Raw genomic sequence first — 18,299 nt, forward strand, 5'->3', positions numbered from 1 at the left:
ATGTCCGTTAGATGTCCGCTCTTATCCGTCAGGCGTCCGTCCATATCCGTTGCATGTTCGTTAAGTCTACGTTTTATCCGTCGACGTCCGTTCTGTTCGGTGGAAAATTGTGAGCATGTTCAAAACTGTGAACGGACGTCCAACAAATAAATGTCCGTTGGACGTCGTTAGGCATCCGTTAAGCGTCCATTTTGTACGGTAATCGTCCGTTGCGCTTTCGTTTTGTATGCGTTACGTGTCCGTTATACATCCGTTGGAGGTCTGGCAAATAAAATCACCAACGGACTTCTAACGGACGTCTAACGGATAAAACGGATGTTGAACGAATGTGAAACGGACTTCTACCGGACGTATAACTAATAAAAAGGATGATGAACGGATCTGAAACGGATAAAATAAAAATTTTGATTTTTTAATGTTCATAAATTCAATTTAGTATTATTCATAATCAATCTTAGAATGATCTGGGCACATCTTCACAATCAAGCAGCTGTTATTCAGGCCAGACACTGCCCTGTAGCGGCATTTTGAAGAACAGACCAAACCAGTTACACAGAACACTTTCAATATTGATGCGATGTACATGGGTTTTTTTTGTCGCCTTTAATTTTTTCGTATATCTTTGTTTATCCGTTTTATCCGGTGCGCTTCCGTTAGATGTCCGTTTTATGCGGTACTCATCCGTTGGATGTACGTTCGACATCCGTTCTGTCCGGTATGTCTCCGTTTCTCGTCCTTTGCATATCTGTTGCATGTCCGTTATGCATTCGTTAGGCGTCCGTTTTAGTTTGTCAGTACATCAACGGACTTCCAACGGATGACAATTTTGTCAACGGACAACTTTTATTTTCAGCCGTTAGGCGTCCGTTCGTCTTATCCGGTGAGGTGTGACCGAGGCCTAAGAGTAACAACGGAACAGCAGAAATACTGAACTGCAACAAAATCAAACGCCAAAATACAAAAAAAACGTCATATTGCTGACTAGGTAAAGTAGGTTTTTAGAACAAATGGTGGGCTGAAACTGATTGTACGACTAGACAACCCCCCACCCCCTTACATAGTAATGAAAACAAAATATCCCTTAGGTGACACTACTAGACAAGAATATAGTGCAAACAATCGCAGGAATATTCAACACCTTGAAATTCATAAATAAATAATACAACATGTACACTGCAGAATATCAACTGACATCTCCATTTAACGACTGAACATGAAACAATAAAATACGTGCTACATGAATGGAGCAATGCCACAAAAAAAACTTTGTGTGACGTATATATAATCTGGAATTCATACAATTATATGGAACAAGATTAAAAAATTAACAATCATTTTCACAATACTAGTCCAAATAATTATCATGATCATAGAGGTCTTGAGAGTCTATTTTGAAATAATGCCGTGACGACGTCATGTTTATCTAAACTATTACAATACTTTATGAATGGCAAATGAAAACTGACTCGACCATACTGACAAATAAGATATATGCGAAAAGTACCGGAAAAACATGATTAAACCACATACGATAAGACAAAACACAATAACCAAACGTACTTACAAAAGAAACATCACAACATAACTGAATACATTTATTTTGGATTTGTATATACCGAGACACGTCGTATAGCAATGCGAGATCCCACTAACATTGGAGTTCCGTCAAGTCGTCTTGTTATGTTTTGTTGGCTATTGGAAAATTTGAACAATTACATTCATGGCATCAGAATACGAAATGAAAAAGAGGAGGTATTTCAACTCTGGCCTATTTCAATAACACACGAATGCCAAAAAAAAATGTAATCTTGGATTATAAAATCGGATATATTGGCTTGAACACTTCCGGATGCACAAAAATTACCTATGATAAACTGTTACGCATATCGAAAGAATTTAGGCCTGAGTTCACTAAGAACATGTATGTCTTATCTATATAAACGGACATGTAAATCATCTAATTGACCTTGACGGATTCATTCTGAGACAGGTTATATTTATTTATGTATAATTTGTTCTATTTCATTTTGAATTTCAATAATGTCAGATCTTTAAAGCTTAATTAGTTATATATGACTTTCATCTATTAATTGTAGCTATTAATTTAACAAAGTATGTCATTTAACTTCATCCAGCGTAAATATAATATTTCAGTCCTGGTATCTATGATAAGTTGATTCATAACTGCTGGGTCGATGCCACTGCGTTTCGAGTTGTATTTCCCCGAGGGCATTACTAGTCCAGTAGTCAGCACTTCTGTGTGGACTTGAGTTATAATTGTTATTTATGTTCATAATTATAAATTTACTAAATTCTGAATTTTTTGAAATACTTAGCCTTTCTACCTCAAGTATTGATTGCCTTAGCTGTATTTGGCAAAACGTTAAGGACATTTTGGTCCTCAATGGTCTTCAACTTCGTACTTTATTCGGCATTTATAACACTTTTTAATTCAAGTGTTTATGATGAGTCTTTTGTAGACGAAACGCACGTCTGACGTAAATATAAAATTTCTTTACTAGTATCTAGTATGAGTTTATTTTTTATAATCAATTAGTATTCTACATATTTTTACATGACATGTCTAAACTGACTGAAAGTTTAACCCCGCCGCAGTTTTGCGCCTGTTCCCAAGTTATTAGCCTCTGGGTTTGTTAGGCTTGTATGTTTGTTTATATTTTAGTTCATTTATATGCTTTTGAGTTTGACGTCAATTTTCACTGAACTAGTAAACATTTTTATTTGAATGTTCGGCTGGGTGTGAAATTTTCTCGTATAAGAAAGTGTCATTGGCGCAAACTAGAAAAGTAGTGTAGATCATTGGGAAACTTACTCGATATCATCCTAGATATTTTCGTCTCGAATATTTTTCACATAGAATTATTTTGTCATTTCATTCTATTACTTGTATCGTAATTAATATGAAGTCCGTTATTGATATAAATATATTTTATCATTCAGCTTTTTAATCCATGGAAATGATTGGCAGTTTGTCTATTGTAGTTATTTTCTGTTTAAGTAAGTTAACATAAATACTATTAGACTCACGGTTAAAATAAAGACATGTTTGTTTTATAGTAATATTATATTATTGTTTCTGGGATTCACTAATAACCAAGTAATGTTATTGCTGTCAGTCTATACACAGATCAAGGAGAATAAATGTTTGAAAATTGGTCATTTAAATTGAATTTTGTTATGATCATAAATGCTTGTTGTTATTAGAACCTCATAATGACGAAAGAAGTAAGATGGAAAGCAAAAGGGTTTCATATACATGTGCATGTATTAATATATTGCCCCAACTACATGTGTTTCTAATGCTTTTATAAACGTTTGGAATGGCGACTTTTAATCTTATATACATTATCAATGTATTAGTATGGAAACTGATAGAATCTCGGTACTGAAAATCCATAGCAAATGCACTTTGATAATTTCTTAGTTGACAAGTGTGTACCTGTACTTAATACACGTGTAGACCATCGGTAGTGTACATTTACAGCCTTTGTCCATATCGACCATTGTTTTGGGAAACCTATTAGCGCTAACTGTTTTATTTCTAGTAGGAATTGAATACTTTACATAATGGCGTTTATAAAATAAGAGCTCCGGAACCCAGCTCGAAGTAAAAAGCAACAAAGACAAATCACACTTTAGCAGATCTCATGCCTATAATAGAGTATTCTTTCAAGTAAATTTTTTTAGTTGTATTTTTGTTTTCATAAACATAAAAATGTGAACACTAAACCAGCAAACATGTGTTTCACACACAGTTTTGTTACTTAGCAGTTGTTCAAGTAGCATTTGTACAAAAAAGAGTAAATCATTAAGACTTCTAGATTTTGTTTTCACAATACATCAATAGGGTTATAGCTTTTGTAATCATATGCTTGTCTTTCATATAAAGGTGACGAAAAATGTAAGAGAAAAAGAAATACCTTAGTAAGGAGACAATATGATTTTGTAGTAAATTAATACGATATAGTTAGAAAATACAGAAAATTAAATAGATATTTTTATGCGTTTGACCGAAAAATAAAAAAAAAAAGGAAATGAACAATAACAATCTAAATTGATTTATACAGTGTGTTTCGACATTTTTAATAATTATAGATGACGAGAATGTCTCGAAACTGCTATTTATATTGTTGTAAGATTAATAATGTGTGTCATGTACTATTTTTTTCAATTTTATTTGAAAAGTAAAATCACAAAAATACTGAACTGTTAGCAAAATTCAAAAAGGATAATCCCTAATCAAATGGCAAAATCAAATTTGAAACTGTCACACATCATGTTCATGTTTTTATTAGCTAGCTATAAATCAAGTTTTCTACACAGGAATATGCATGAACGAATGATGTTATCCATTCGTTTGGTGTGTTTTAGATTTGATTTTGCTTCCAGTTTTTAATATTTCTTGGAGTTCGGTATTTTTGTTATTTTTTTTTTATAGTTCTATGTACATATGTAAAACACATAGACTCAGAAAATTTAAAATACTACTGTTCAATTACTTATATCATCCAAGTATCAATGACATTACATAGTTATTAATAAACACAAGAAAAAACTTATTATAATAATAAAATACATACATACAAACAAACATATCAAATCGTGATATCGAGAAACTGCTTTTTAATTGAAAATAATATGAATATTCATGTTTTAGATATTTCAACAAATGCAATTTTAGTACACAAACCCCCAATTATCCACACAAATCATCCATATCTTAACATCAGAGAAAATTCCCCAATAGGTAAGTACAAAAGTTGTTTTCATTTTGAAATATTCAAATATAATGAAAACCTGCTAATGTGTAATAGATACTTTACAATAACAACACATGTATTTCCAGAATAGCGTTTATAAGGTTTGCTTGCTGCTAAATGTAGGACGAATAATATTAATGGAAATTTTTTTTAAAAACCTGCAAAAAAACTGATAAATCTGACTAACGTCAGAAGTTTTTATGCTCGTGGATATCGATGATTTTCTAATGATTTTGCGATTTAAATTAAATGAGCACTAATTGTCAAGGCATCTATAGTATAGGGTCTTTTTTTTGCTTCCGTAGCATGTTGTACAACAGTGACTACTTTTAGTTTCCAGCGTTTATTACCTTGATGAACTAGATTTGCCTATGTCAAGGAATATTTTCGGTCAACCAGACCAACGGTTTGCATTTTCACCTAATTTTGAAAGATGATTTTTGTATGCAACATTTTGAAGATAAATAGTTATTATAATTATTGTTTTATGAAACAATTTGAAGATAAATAGTTATTACATTAACATAAAACGTAGAGGGAATTTACATTATTACTTGTCTAAGAAAAAAACATCTGAAACTCTATCATATGGATATAGGACGATATACTTGCATTGGGCTATCACAAATCATTCAAGATGTTCACCAGAGCATTATGTCATATATTTTCTAGTCATTTGACGAAATTGAGGTTGGTGAAAGATTATAATTTAAGATAGAGCAAACATTCTATATTCACCTTGTCCGCCATTTGTTTAATTGTAGGAACCTCATTTGTTGTTATTGATGCGTCAAGTCAAACAAATGATGTTGTCACTGTGACACCACATGATAGTGCAACAGCTGCAAGAATCACCCTAGTGCCTGTAAAAGTAGGGGTCAACTCGACATACAGAGCTCTTACTAAAATTATTCCTGATAGAGAGGTATGGTAGATTTAATTTGATTAAAAAATCATATAAGCTTACTTTAAGTGTCAGTCTTCTTTTCAAAACTCATTTTCGTAAAGAAGCATCTCAACATTTCAATTCGATATTGTTCATTAAAATGAGTATACCTATTGTATTGTAATAGTTAACTGAATATCAATAATGTTCTTTAAAGTGGTTTAACAATTTGCAAAAAATAGCTAAGAAATACATTGATATATATGTTTGTATGTAATTTCTTAATAATATAGGTGGAGGTTTATCGAGATGTAAACAGCCACTTTATAAACGCTCTTCTTCAAACTTGAAAAGAACAGCGTCTTTATAGAAATTAACCATTGTAATAATCTAACAATATTTTGAAACTTGGTATAATTTAAAATATGGTAGATGCATAAAATAGTTTTAAAATACAGATTACTGCCATGGTCGATTTTTAGTTACTTATGATTTGTGATATGCTATTTTTTTAATTAAATAATCTATTTTTGTGTATTAATATGATGTAGAAAGAAGGAACATGGTTTCTAACATTTCAAGCTCACGATTCTCATGGTGATGTAAGTAAAATAGATGGAAAATAAATCTGTTTATATTATTTTAGTTAAAAACCTTAAATTAACGACATTTTACACTAAGAGTAATCTTTCTTTCCAACAACTGGCAAGTGTATTGTATCTTCTTTCTCGCGAATTTGGACATTATCATTGACCTTTGGTTTTTTTTATGAGACTGTCTTAAATAATAGGTTAACGCATGCAATTATGAATAATACACTATGTGAAAAGATAAGTTGAAACATTTTGAAAAGTAACTATTGATACAGCGACCAAAGTATTGTTTTAAACTTTATAACTTGTTCATATTTAACCTATATATAAGAAGATGTTGAACGAGTGACAATTTTGGAAAAGTTCATTAAAAGAATACACATTGAACGTATCCAATGTAATTTGTACATCAAATAATCTAAATACAGACGCTCGAATGTATAAAAAACAACCTAACTAATATTGTAACAACAGTGCCGTAAACAGTCAAATTCACTGGCAAATATTCACAAAAACAGTCCATGATTATTGTAAAGTTTTGAATATACTTAATCCTTTTCTGATTAAGAAAATAAACAACAACAAAAAACACAAAAAACACAAAAACAAATGAAACTTGGGAATATGATAGTAAACATGTAATTTTATATCAGTGGCTAAAATATGAATTCAAAGTATAATGTATTTTTTAAGAACGTGACTTTCTGAGGGTATCACCAGCCCAGTAGTCAACACTTCGGTGTTGACATGTATATTAATCATGTGGTCATTTTCATGAATGTACTGTTTACAAAACTTTGATTTTTTCGAAAAACTAAGGATGTTCTAATGCAAGGCATAGAATACTTTAGCCGTACCGCGTATTAGGCACAACTTTTTGGAATTTTGGATCATCAATGCTCTTCAAGTTTTTACTTCTTTGCCGGCAAAAATATTTTGATATGAGCGTCACTGTATGTAGACGGAATGCGCGTCTGTCGTACTTAATTATAATCCTGGTACCTTTGATAACTATTTACATGTTTACCGCATTTGAAGATAAAATAAAAATGTCATGAAAAAAAATCTCCTTCATTCCTTTCTTTACTGTGACGCGATTCGAAATATAAAAACACAACGTTACGGATAGACCAATTAATCGAACGAAATAGATAATTGCAGGTTATTCGTCTGAAAAGTAGGATACGAATAACTGTGCAAAAATGTTCAATTGGGAACCATTTAGGCTGTATAATCTATGTATTTTCGTCGGTTTTGACAAATTTTTAACAGAATCTTCCAAAATTATTTGTTCAACTCAAACTTGTATTCGTTGTTTATTAAAACAATGAAATAATGTTAATTTTACCGCGATGCCTCATCAACTGAAACCGTTGTATGTAAAGTTGTTGAAACAAAGGCATGACTATATTTACTTTCTATTATATGAAAAATTGACAATGTTACTAAAACAATTGAGAGATTCAGTACCTTCTAAAGCTTAAGTATTTCTTATTTAATTCGTGTTGGTGCGGTGGAAGATAGTTTCCACATCTGGTAATTAAAATGAAATTAAAGCAATTTAACTTTACCGCCACGTTTGAGACATGTGCTAACTTCTCCATGTTTCAGCCATTTTCGTACTGACCTCTCTACCTTATAAAAAGGTTGTTCCTTGGACGATTTTCATTTGAATAGACTAGTATAATTTGTCACGATGGTTAGCTACTATTCTCTAATTAGACTTGCTTGTAACATATGTTTTCATCTGGATATGCAAATTGTAAAACGAGTTATTTTTCAACATGACCATAACTCTAACTATGTAATATTAATTAAAACGGCTATTAAAGAAGCTTTATTCTATACACTTATGAACTTCAGAAAAATAGAGGATCTCCAACTCTTTTCTTTTTATTTCAGACTTTATGGACTTTGCCTCTTCATATCGATGATGTAAATGACAACGCTCCATTTTTCGTGCACGACCATTTTCATGCTGTTTTCGGATTTGTAAGTTCAAAACTGAAATTAGTATTAATTCCTTTATATAGCTTGATATCAAAGGAAGTACAAGAATAAAAATAAAATATATAGGTTTTGCATATTACATTTTTTCTACTCTTGGCGCTACAACTGAAAAAAGAATATTTGAGTATAAATAGAGTAACAGTAAGCAAAATTACTACTGTAGTATACCATCATACTCTTATATAACATTATAAAAATGTGTAACATTTTTATAATTGTACTTTGAAGAAAATAACTAGACTATAGGGTAACCATCAACTGTTTGCACAGGGAAACAAAGTTCATGAAAAATTGTTCACTGTCCTTTTCATGAATTTTTTATCTTTAATCAATTTTGATTTTAACTAAAACTGACCGAAATCTGTTACCCATATTTTGACTATTTTTTTTATTGTGTCTGTTTATTTAACACATTAATTTTAATATAACGAAATTTGATGAGACTGTCATTAAAGTGAGAGGGTTAGCGCTAAAGACATGATAGAACCAGGTTTAATCCACCATTTTCTACGTTTGAAAATGTCTGTACCTAGTCAGGAATATGACAGTTCTTGTCCATACGTTTTTGATACGTTTTGTTATTTGATTTTGCCATGTAATTATGGACTTTCCGAATTGATTTTCCTCTAAGTTCAGTATTTTTGTGATTTTACTTTTTATCATAAGTTATGAAAATCCAAATTTAAATGATAGGGAATAACTATTAACATTTTAAAACTGATGTTATCGACGTTAATTTTTTTTTTTTTTTTAAAGATTTTGATTTCATTTGAAAAAAAATGACTTTTAAAAGAAAATAGTAACACCCGTAATATATTAATGTATTTCTCTGTTGCACCTATAAACAAATTGCTATTTAGAATGATACAATGATATGCCATTTTTTTTATCAAGAAGTATAATTAAATATAGTCTGATTTAGGTAAAGTATGAATACCATTCTTATCTGTATGACTTTTGTTTTTTTAGAATAGAAAATGTTCTTTGATTTTATCATGTTAATGGGTTCCTTTCAAACTAATTGTATAACAAGTCATATTTCATTCTATCATGAAACAGACCCAACACAAATACATTTTATAGTAGTATCAGAAAGATGTGAATAACTAAATACTTTATCCATATTTAGGGTTTGACAGTTGGAACGAAGGCTTTGCATGTGACAGCTTTGGATGCTGATGATGGCCCTAATGCGGCTATTACATACTCAATGAAGGTAACATCTTAGTAACTCATGTATTTTACTGATTTTCCATTTGTTGTATTTGATTTGATCTGCAAATATTTTGATTCGAGCGCTTAAGATAAGAAAGGTGTAAAAGAAATGGGCGTCGATCGATTTCAACTATGAGCACGAAGTTTTTACCCGTTTTCTAAAAATGATAGGACAGCAGAGTAAAGTAAACGTTTTTGATTTTTAAGTTATTAAAGAAACTGTAATTGTCATGTCCCAGTGTGTTTGATCTTTTAATTTGTTTATAAGAAAAATACCAGAAGGACATTAACAGTGAAGTCAAAGTGTATAACCATAAGAAGGACGATCAACACTATAGTCAAAAGTAAAACTGAAATATTAAATTATTGTAAATAAAGGCAGCAGTTGTATACAGTGGTCAAATGTCATAAATCAATTGAGAGAAAGCAAATACGGGTTAAAAACTAAAATCGAAAGAAAACACATCAACTTTAAGAGGAAAAGAAAGACAGGAACAACAGGAATACTGAAGTACAACAAAAATAAACGCAAACATTAATGCCCTTCAATCCTCGTACTTTATTTGATCTTTTTCACATTTTTTTTATTCGAGCGTCACTGCTGAATCTTTTGTAGACGAAACGCGCGTTTAGAAAAATATAAACTTTCAGTTATGGTATCCATGATCAGTTTATATACGTAGAATCGACATATTTGATAAAAATAGCCATATCCCTGACTTGGTACAGGACATGTGTACAAATACAAACGATCAAAACACTAACAACAATATATAAAAGCAGAAAAACTTAAAACTGGTACTGCTTCTACTTCAAATACTAACAACATAACTTTAAATATATTTATTAGCCCCATCTTGTGACGCATCCGTCATCGAGATACAATGCCTTTGATATCGATCCGAGTACTGGAGACATCACATTGAAGGAGGCGCTGCAGCATGGACAGACAGTATATCATTATCAGGTCAATGCAACAGTAAGTGATATAAGATATTATAGGCAAGTGCCATTCAGACCTAAAAAATATTTTTAATGCACCTATCTAACACACGGCTATATTATATATCATTCGAAAGGAAAAATGTGTAGATTCCATTTTTCCCGGTCGTAAAAATGAAATATGGTGCATTTTTTTTCAAATTGGGATCAAAGGTCATTCATAAAAAATTGAAAGAAAAACACTTTTGCAGTATTGTTGTTTTATTTGAAGCAGCTGGTGATATAACTAATTCAATTTTTACTTTACACGATATTATGATAACGTCTCTCTGATTCTTAGTTGCATATCGTTCATGGTTTGGCGATAATTGACGTCATTTTGACGTTTTCACTCTACTATAGGTAAAACGGTACATTCTACAAAAACGTCGTATTATAACAAATATTTGACCTAACATGTGTTAATATTTGCTATAATTGATGGTGTGCCATGCAAAATAAAAAAGAATGATGAAATATTTGTAAGTTGGACGAGTAAAAGGGAGAGAAAAAACCGCCATAAAAAGAGTAAAAAGTAGACGTCTTTGTCACATCAATAGTGACAATAGTCTCTTGTTTGCTAACAGCCTACAAACCGTGTTAAGATCGGAAATCACTATCTAACATGTTTAATACAACCACAAGCAAAGTTTAAAAGGATATGTGAATCACATTTTAAGTCTGTCCGTCCGTCAGTCCCCACTTGTTTGCGGCCCATGTCAAATTAAATCAGGTAACTGAAACATGTATACAGATATACAGTTGATCCGAAAACCAATGATTTCAAATATAAAATGCATTGCCTTGAACTATAGAACTGATGTTAAACACACTTAGTTCAGAGATGTATTATGGGATGGCACGTGGTTCCTCATGAATTAAATCAGTTCATTTTAACAGTGGCATTGATATTTTGAGCCGTCAAGTTTTCAAACATTGTTTGATTCGTTCTTGTCTGGTTTGTGTCCGGTTCATATATTTTGAACCTTTGAACCAGGGTTTTCCAAACTAAGTATGCATAAACATCATATAATAGGGTATGGTCATAAACTAAAATCAGGTCACTATGATATGGATACAATCATAATGGAGTCCTGTCCGCGACATATATAGCTGCAAAACTAAGGTTTTTACATTGTCAAGTGCCTTTTATGGCCGACTATGTGGTATGGGTTTTGCTCATTGTTGAAGGCCATACGGTGACCTACAGTTGTCAATTTCTGTGTCATTTTGGTCTCTGATGGACAGCTGTCTCATTGGCAATCATACCACATCCTCTCTTTTTATATTTAGCAAACTTCAGATACAAAAAAAATGAAGACAAGATTTATCGCAAGTAAACTGAACTATTCATGACTTGCAACCAGCTTAAGTCGTAAGAGTTGTTGTGAAACTGACCCCAGATGCAAAATAAGAATGCGGTGATTTACAAACTAAACTTAGGTCCCACGGTGACCCTTGTTTTGACACTTGGGATTATATACTTTACAAACACTTTAATTTCACTACGTGTTTTTTTTATTACGACTGCATTTTTTTTCACTCACGTTTGTGCAGTCAAAAGATTTGCAGTTAAAAATGCAAGCATTAATGTCTTACCAGTATTTAAAACTTAGATATATATAGATTTTTATCAACTAATATGAATTTGCGGGATATAGTTCGGCTAAACCTATATTTAGCTTTTTTTGTCATTCTGGAGGATTTTCTGTGAATAATCTATTTCGTTTAAAGAAACGAAATAAATCTCATTTATTACAAATAATGCAATTATGAAATAATAAATGAAATAAGTATGGCGTTCATTATCACTGAACTAGTATACATTTGTTTAGGGGCCAGCTGAAGGACGCCTCCGGGTGCGGGAATTTCTCGCTACATTGAAGACCTGTAGGTGACCCTCTGCTGTTGTTTTTTTTTTTATTTGATCGGGTTGTTGTCTCTTTAACACATTCCCCATTTCCATTCTCAATTTTAATTTTCTATTTTGTGATTTTTAACAATGTAAGACAGTTGAAATTCATATTTTAAAACTGAGCCTGTGAAGCTTAATTTTGCTTTACTGGAACAATTTTTGATACTTCGCTGTTAATGACATAATTCTGTGTAACAGATGTTTACAATGATTTCAGTACATGTACAAGTTCTCTAATGCATATTTTTTCCTTCACAAGAACAAATTTATTAAATCCTGAAGAAAGTATGACGTATTTGTTTGCCTGCTTTCAGAACATGTAATTTGAATGATGATGCACTTGGTGGTATGCGTGACACGATGGCAATCTTTTTTGTTTGAAGTCTGTTATAATGTAGCTTGCTCAAATCGTCTTGATTAGACTTATACATACGTATTTTTGGTTTCGGACACTTTAGAGTTTTCTTTCAGCACCGATCTACATGTCAATATGAATTTTGTTAAACTTGTGATAGACACGCTATCTATATATTGATGATTTCGAAAGCGTTAAAAGAGAGTTTTCTTAGATACACAGATAGATGATGAGCTATGTAACTTGTAAGCGCATGAACTGTTGGTAAAGGTACATATATTTGATAAAAGAAACTATACATGCACGAAATCAAACTCTTTCAGTCAGTTTAATTGAAGTCTGGAGCTGACATGTCAGTTAACTACTAGTAGTCTGTTGTTATTTATGTATTATTGTCATTTTGTTTATTTTCTTTGGTTACATCTTCTGACATCAGATTCGGACTTCTCTTGAACTGAATTTTAATGTGCGTATTGTTATGCTTTTACTTTTCTACATTCGTTAGAGGTATAGGGGGAGGGTTGAGATCTCACAAACATGTTCAACCCCGCCGCATTTTTGCGCCTGTCCCAAGTCAGGAGCCTCTAGCCTTTGTTAGTCTTGTATTATTTAAATTTTAGTTTCTTGTGTACAATTTGGAAATTAGTATGGCGTTCATTATCACTGAACTAGTATTTATTTGTTTAGGGGCCAGCTGAAGGACGCCTCCGGGTGCGGGAATTTCTCGCTACATTGAAGACCTGTTGGTGACCTTCTGCTGTTGTTGTCTCTTTGACACATTCCCCATTTCCATTCTCAATTTTACAATAAACATGGTGCATCGCCGACCATAATTCACACTGGTTAAAGACCTCGTAAACAGCACACAATTGTTCCATGTCTACACTACAACGAAGTGTCAGATCATCGTCGACCCTCTGACATTACTCCTCTTAAATTGTTAATTCGTATTTAGAATAAGAAGCCTGATAATATCATATTATAAGCCCGGTACCTTTGATAAGTATGATTAAAAGGACACTATGATCTATGTATACCAGAGACTAAATGCTTTGAGGTAAACAACTATAGCTTATCGTATGGCTAAAACAAGAAGCAATTGCCAACACCGTACATAAGCTATAAAGGTTATAAAACAATTTTAATTAGATACTCAAAAGCTTGATTCGTGCTCAAAACTACAAACAAAAGCAAAAATCATAAAAAGCAACTAACGACAACCATAATGAATAACAAATCAATTTGAAAGATATTAGGCATATGATCGCTTGCCTACGTTAGACACGTGTTTCGTCGACATAAGACTCATCGGTGACGCTCGAACCAAGTAAAACTTCGTAGAATATTTAAAAACATGTAATCCTATTTAAAATACAGCATAAGTAACATATACCCCCTGAGGTAGAACATTTATTGCATTTCAAATATCTACGAAAAATTCAAAATGATCAACTAAATGAATTGATATCCCCATACATTAAAGTATTTATAGCATGTCAACATACAGGTTCTTGACGTGGCCCTAGCACATACGCTATGCTTCCTCTAAAATACTGACCAAATTTGCACCATCGATAAGTCTACCGTGTGCGATAGTTAAAACGGTAGGAAATTTAAAAGGTGGACATATATCTCACGTTCAAGTTCATGGTAAAAATATCAGATTTGACACATTTTTGCGTACTTTTATTTGCAAAAGTAAAATGTGCGTTGATCCAATTGAGAAAGAAGTATTTTTCAATAGTTATTCGTAATTTCTTTTTTGTAAGTGCAAATTGACTAAGAACAGTAAGATATTGGTTTTCTACTAAGAAAAAAACGTTGACATTTCAGCTTCTGTGAGCCTTTTAATTTATTTTTTTTTATACTTTGCGTAATAGTAGTACCAAAATTGCCTTCGTGGTTATTCATATTCTTTTATTCGAAGCGTTCCATAAACTTTAGGGAAAGAAAGCGATTTCGGAAATTTGATTGAAAAGGGGGAGTGTGTAAAAAATGCATAAAATTCAGAATAATACAGTGATAATGATATGTTTTAAACAAGTCATGAACTCTTGAATAATACGAACATCATTAATTTTGGTTTCAAGCCGAAAATATCTACAAAATGAAAAAAAAATATGAAAATTGGCACCATTTTTATAAAAAAAAATCCAAAATTGTTACAAAAATCTTTTTTTTTCTCAAAGATTACTTTTTTTATTTTTGAAAAGTATTTCTTTATTCATTGACATGTTAAACGTACATAATTTTTGCATTATGACAACAGAAAATAAAGCTACATGTTATTTTTTTCACGCTTCAACACTGTTGGTCATTTTTCAATTTGGAATTATTTCTCGATTTTAATTCAATTTTTACAAAAAATGCACAATACGATTTTTTTACGACCGACGAAAAACGGAAGTTCAGATATTATACTATAACACATAAAAAATTCAGCTGTGTGTTAGGTGGGTGCATTAAAGTCACTAACTAAGCGTCTTTTCTGGAAATGTCACTCGCCTATTATCATATACTTAGAATAAATAACATATGATTTTTACCGTATGATAATAGCATTAAATTAAAGTATTTTCCATATTTTTCGAATTGGTGCTTAGCGGGCTGATATGAAAAGTTTATCACATGCTTCGATTGTTATCACATTTCGTTCCGTAACGTTATCACATGGCATTCCGGTGATACTCGGCAAATTCCGGAAAATACACCTCATTGATCAATGCTACGTTTTCAGTGAAAACCATTACAAAGTAGTGTACAAAACAATTATTTGAATACTGGAAAGTATATTGTGTCAAAATAATTAAAAAAAATTGAAAAAAAATTAAATAAATGCATTTTTTTAGTTTTTCCGTCTAAAACATAATTTAGAAAGTTACTTTAAAAAAGTTGACTTTTCCAAACAATGTCCATTATGTATATTGTTGAATTATTTTTTGTCGACTCGTCCATATTAAAATGTGGTTGTTTTTTCTCTGTTGAGGCATATGATGGAAAGATTTCATATTGAATGTATCAAATTTTGGGTCCGACATCCGTGAACTTTTTACTCTTTCAACTTATTTTCGGGAACCACGTAAAAGGATCAATATATGAATCTGTTCTTTTTCTCTACCGTTGAAGCATATGGTAAAAAGATCATAACATGTCATTTTTCATATCGCATGTATTATCAGCCCTCGGTCAATATCAGCCCTCGAGCCATGCGGCTCTTGGGCTGATATTGAACCTAGGGCTGATAATACATGCGATACGAAAAATGCCATGTAATAATCTGATAATATATAGTGTATTTTTGTGGTAAGACGATAAAAAACGAAAAGTTATTTAAATTTGAAAACTTAAATCTAACATTGCAATTATAGTAATCGTTGGTGATATAAATGATATAAGGGGTATAATTTCCCTGGAATTACCTATTACATATTATCTTCGCTAGCCAAGGGTTACGATCACCTCCCGCTCTCTTCACCCTTGGCGGATTGAGATAATATTTCGGAGACACAAGGTAAGGATTTTAATTGGTTGCAGTCAAAACTCGCTGCATCCAATCAAAAAGTGCCTATAACATGATCACGTGTAAATGTAGAAAGTGTTTGTAAACAATTACCACGGTTTATGGTGCAACAAGTCTTTACATCCCTAAACATACGACTATTTAGTGACAACTTGACTGTTTTTAAACAACCAATAGTAGTTCCTGTGTATGTTTCATGCACAAATGCATGGATGTTGACGTATATTTACATTTCCGGCTATACCAAGTGTGTAGAGTCTAGACGCTACCGTGTTTTTACCTCAAATTTGAAGAGTTCAAATGCTACCATTGGTCAATAATAATGTATTCGGAATGGGCGTGATTTTTATCTTCCGATAGATGGCGCAACATTGTTATCACAAATGTTGGCTTAATCCGCCAAGGGTGAAGAGAGCGGAAGAGGATCGTAACCCTGGGCTAGCGAAGATGATTACATATAAACAGTTTAACATTGAATCATGATTTGATAAGGCATTCGATTTTCTAATGCATGTAAAGATATGATCAAACAATAAATAATATTGGAACAAACTGTCACAATTAATTAACTCAGCAAATACATATAAAATAATTCAGCAACCCAAACACTAAAGAGAGATGTTAGATTAAGGGAAATTTCATAGAATCGCAGTTTGTTTGAGCTCTTTTAAAGTACTTAAAATGTTGATTTTAATCTTGCTTCGAAAGTGACATAACAGAATGTAGAATCGAATGCCGCTTATTGTGTCTACGCATCCATTCTCGCATCTATTGAAGTTCATTCAATTTTATTATTTCTTGTTTCTGACATTGAATCGCCTTCTTAAAAGAATAATTAGTTTTAAACATCAGTAAACTACTATTGCTTATTTTCATTTTTTTATGACGTTTAGATCCACCAATTATTAACTTGTTATACATGTAGCTCAAATTCATGAGTGTGCTACTTTCATTGTAAGGTGATGTCAAACATTTCTTTTGTCCAGAACGGTACTCCAACATAGCAAATGAACGCGCGTTACATTTTAAAGAAGACAGGCGAAGGATACCAGAGGGACATTCAAACTTATAGATAACAAATGAACTGACAACCATATGGCTAAAATAGTAAAAAAAACAGACTAATAAACGTACACGAGACACAACATAGAAAACTTAAGACTAAGCAACATGAACACCACAAAAAATTGGGTTGATCTCAGGTAGTCAAGAAAGGTCAGCAGAACCTGCTCTACATGTGGCACCCATCGTGTTGATCATGTTATTACAAACCCGGTAAATAGTCGGAAGATTGCATTGATGAAAAGGGAACTTGGTTGTAGTTACGACATAAGGAACATATCCGATATCATTTGTGAAACGGCTGTTCAAATTAGACTGTTTAAACATTGTACTCTATACAGTAAAGGTCTGTATATATTTCAGGATGGTGGAATCCCACAGCATGTGGCATCAGCCTTAGTGGATATATCCATTCTAGATTTTGGTGTGATTGGCTGATCTTTTGTTTAAAATAATTGGAAGAATAAACAAATGATTCTGCTTTCCAATTTGATTTTTTATGAACGAATGTCATGAATGTTATGATTTATCATTATGTTGCTATAAAAAATTAATGAGTACGAAAATGATGTAGATCATAATCAACAGCTATTTACTAAGAATTTTCTGGTATAACACACAATTTCTAATGAAGTTCTTACTTTTAAATATGCATTTGTGTTACATTGAAATAACATTTATAGCACTGTAAGAAGAGCCAAAAGAGTAATTTGCATTTTTTTTAACCTATTATGGATACATAAGAATGAATAAGAAACGTTAACTCGTACATGTCATATGATAATAACATTGAGGTAGGAATGAGGTTTGTGTCTGAGAGCCAACAAACCGGCCATATGACAGAAAACAGCTGAACGCCATCATTGGGTCTTGAACACAGCTAGAAAATCACACATCTGAAGGTGGGCTTCAGCTGGCCCCTTAAAACCATTTACTAGGTAAGTGAAATTGGGCATCAATCTAAACTCCACAACATATAAA

The 18,299-nt window shown here is 32.1% G+C and overlaps 1 protein-coding gene across 1 annotated transcript; it reads left to right on the top strand.

Moving 5' to 3' along the window:
• Positions 1-1,940: 1,940 nt before the first annotated feature.
• LOC134726833 (protocadherin gamma-B4-like) lies at positions 1,941-17,799 on the top strand. The gene is made up of 9 exons (XM_063591238.1): positions 1,941-1,990; positions 2,962-3,018; positions 4,679-4,768; positions 5,546-5,706; positions 6,219-6,269; positions 8,163-8,252; positions 9,400-9,486; positions 10,336-10,464; positions 17,682-17,799. Exons 2-9 carry the CDS (start codon positions 2,973-2,975, stop codon positions 17,754-17,756), a joined length of 729 nt encoding a protein of 242 aa, XP_063447308.1. The 5' UTR covers positions 1,941-1,990; positions 2,962-2,972; the 3' UTR covers positions 17,757-17,799.
• Positions 17,800-18,299: the final 500 nt, after the last annotated feature.

Source organism: Mytilus trossulus, chromosome 7, assembly GCF_036588685.1.
Source record: "Mytilus trossulus isolate FHL-02 chromosome 7, PNRI_Mtr1.1.1.hap1, whole genome shotgun sequence".
NCBI lineage: Eukaryota > Metazoa > Mollusca > Bivalvia > Mytilida > Mytilidae > Mytilus > Mytilus trossulus.

Coding starts and splice junctions, on each gene's coding strand:
- LOC134726833 (XM_063591238.1), top strand. CDS start 2,973: ATGGAAATGATTGGCAGTTTGTCTATTGTAGTTATTTTCTGTTTAA. Junction 5,707..6,218: donor AAATTATTCCTGATAGAGAG/GTATGGTAGATT, acceptor AATATGATGTAG/AAAGAAGGAACATGGTTTCT. Junction 8,253..9,399: donor TTCATGCTGTTTTCGGATTT/GTAAGTTCAAAA, acceptor ATCCATATTTAG/GGTTTGACAGTTGGAACGAA.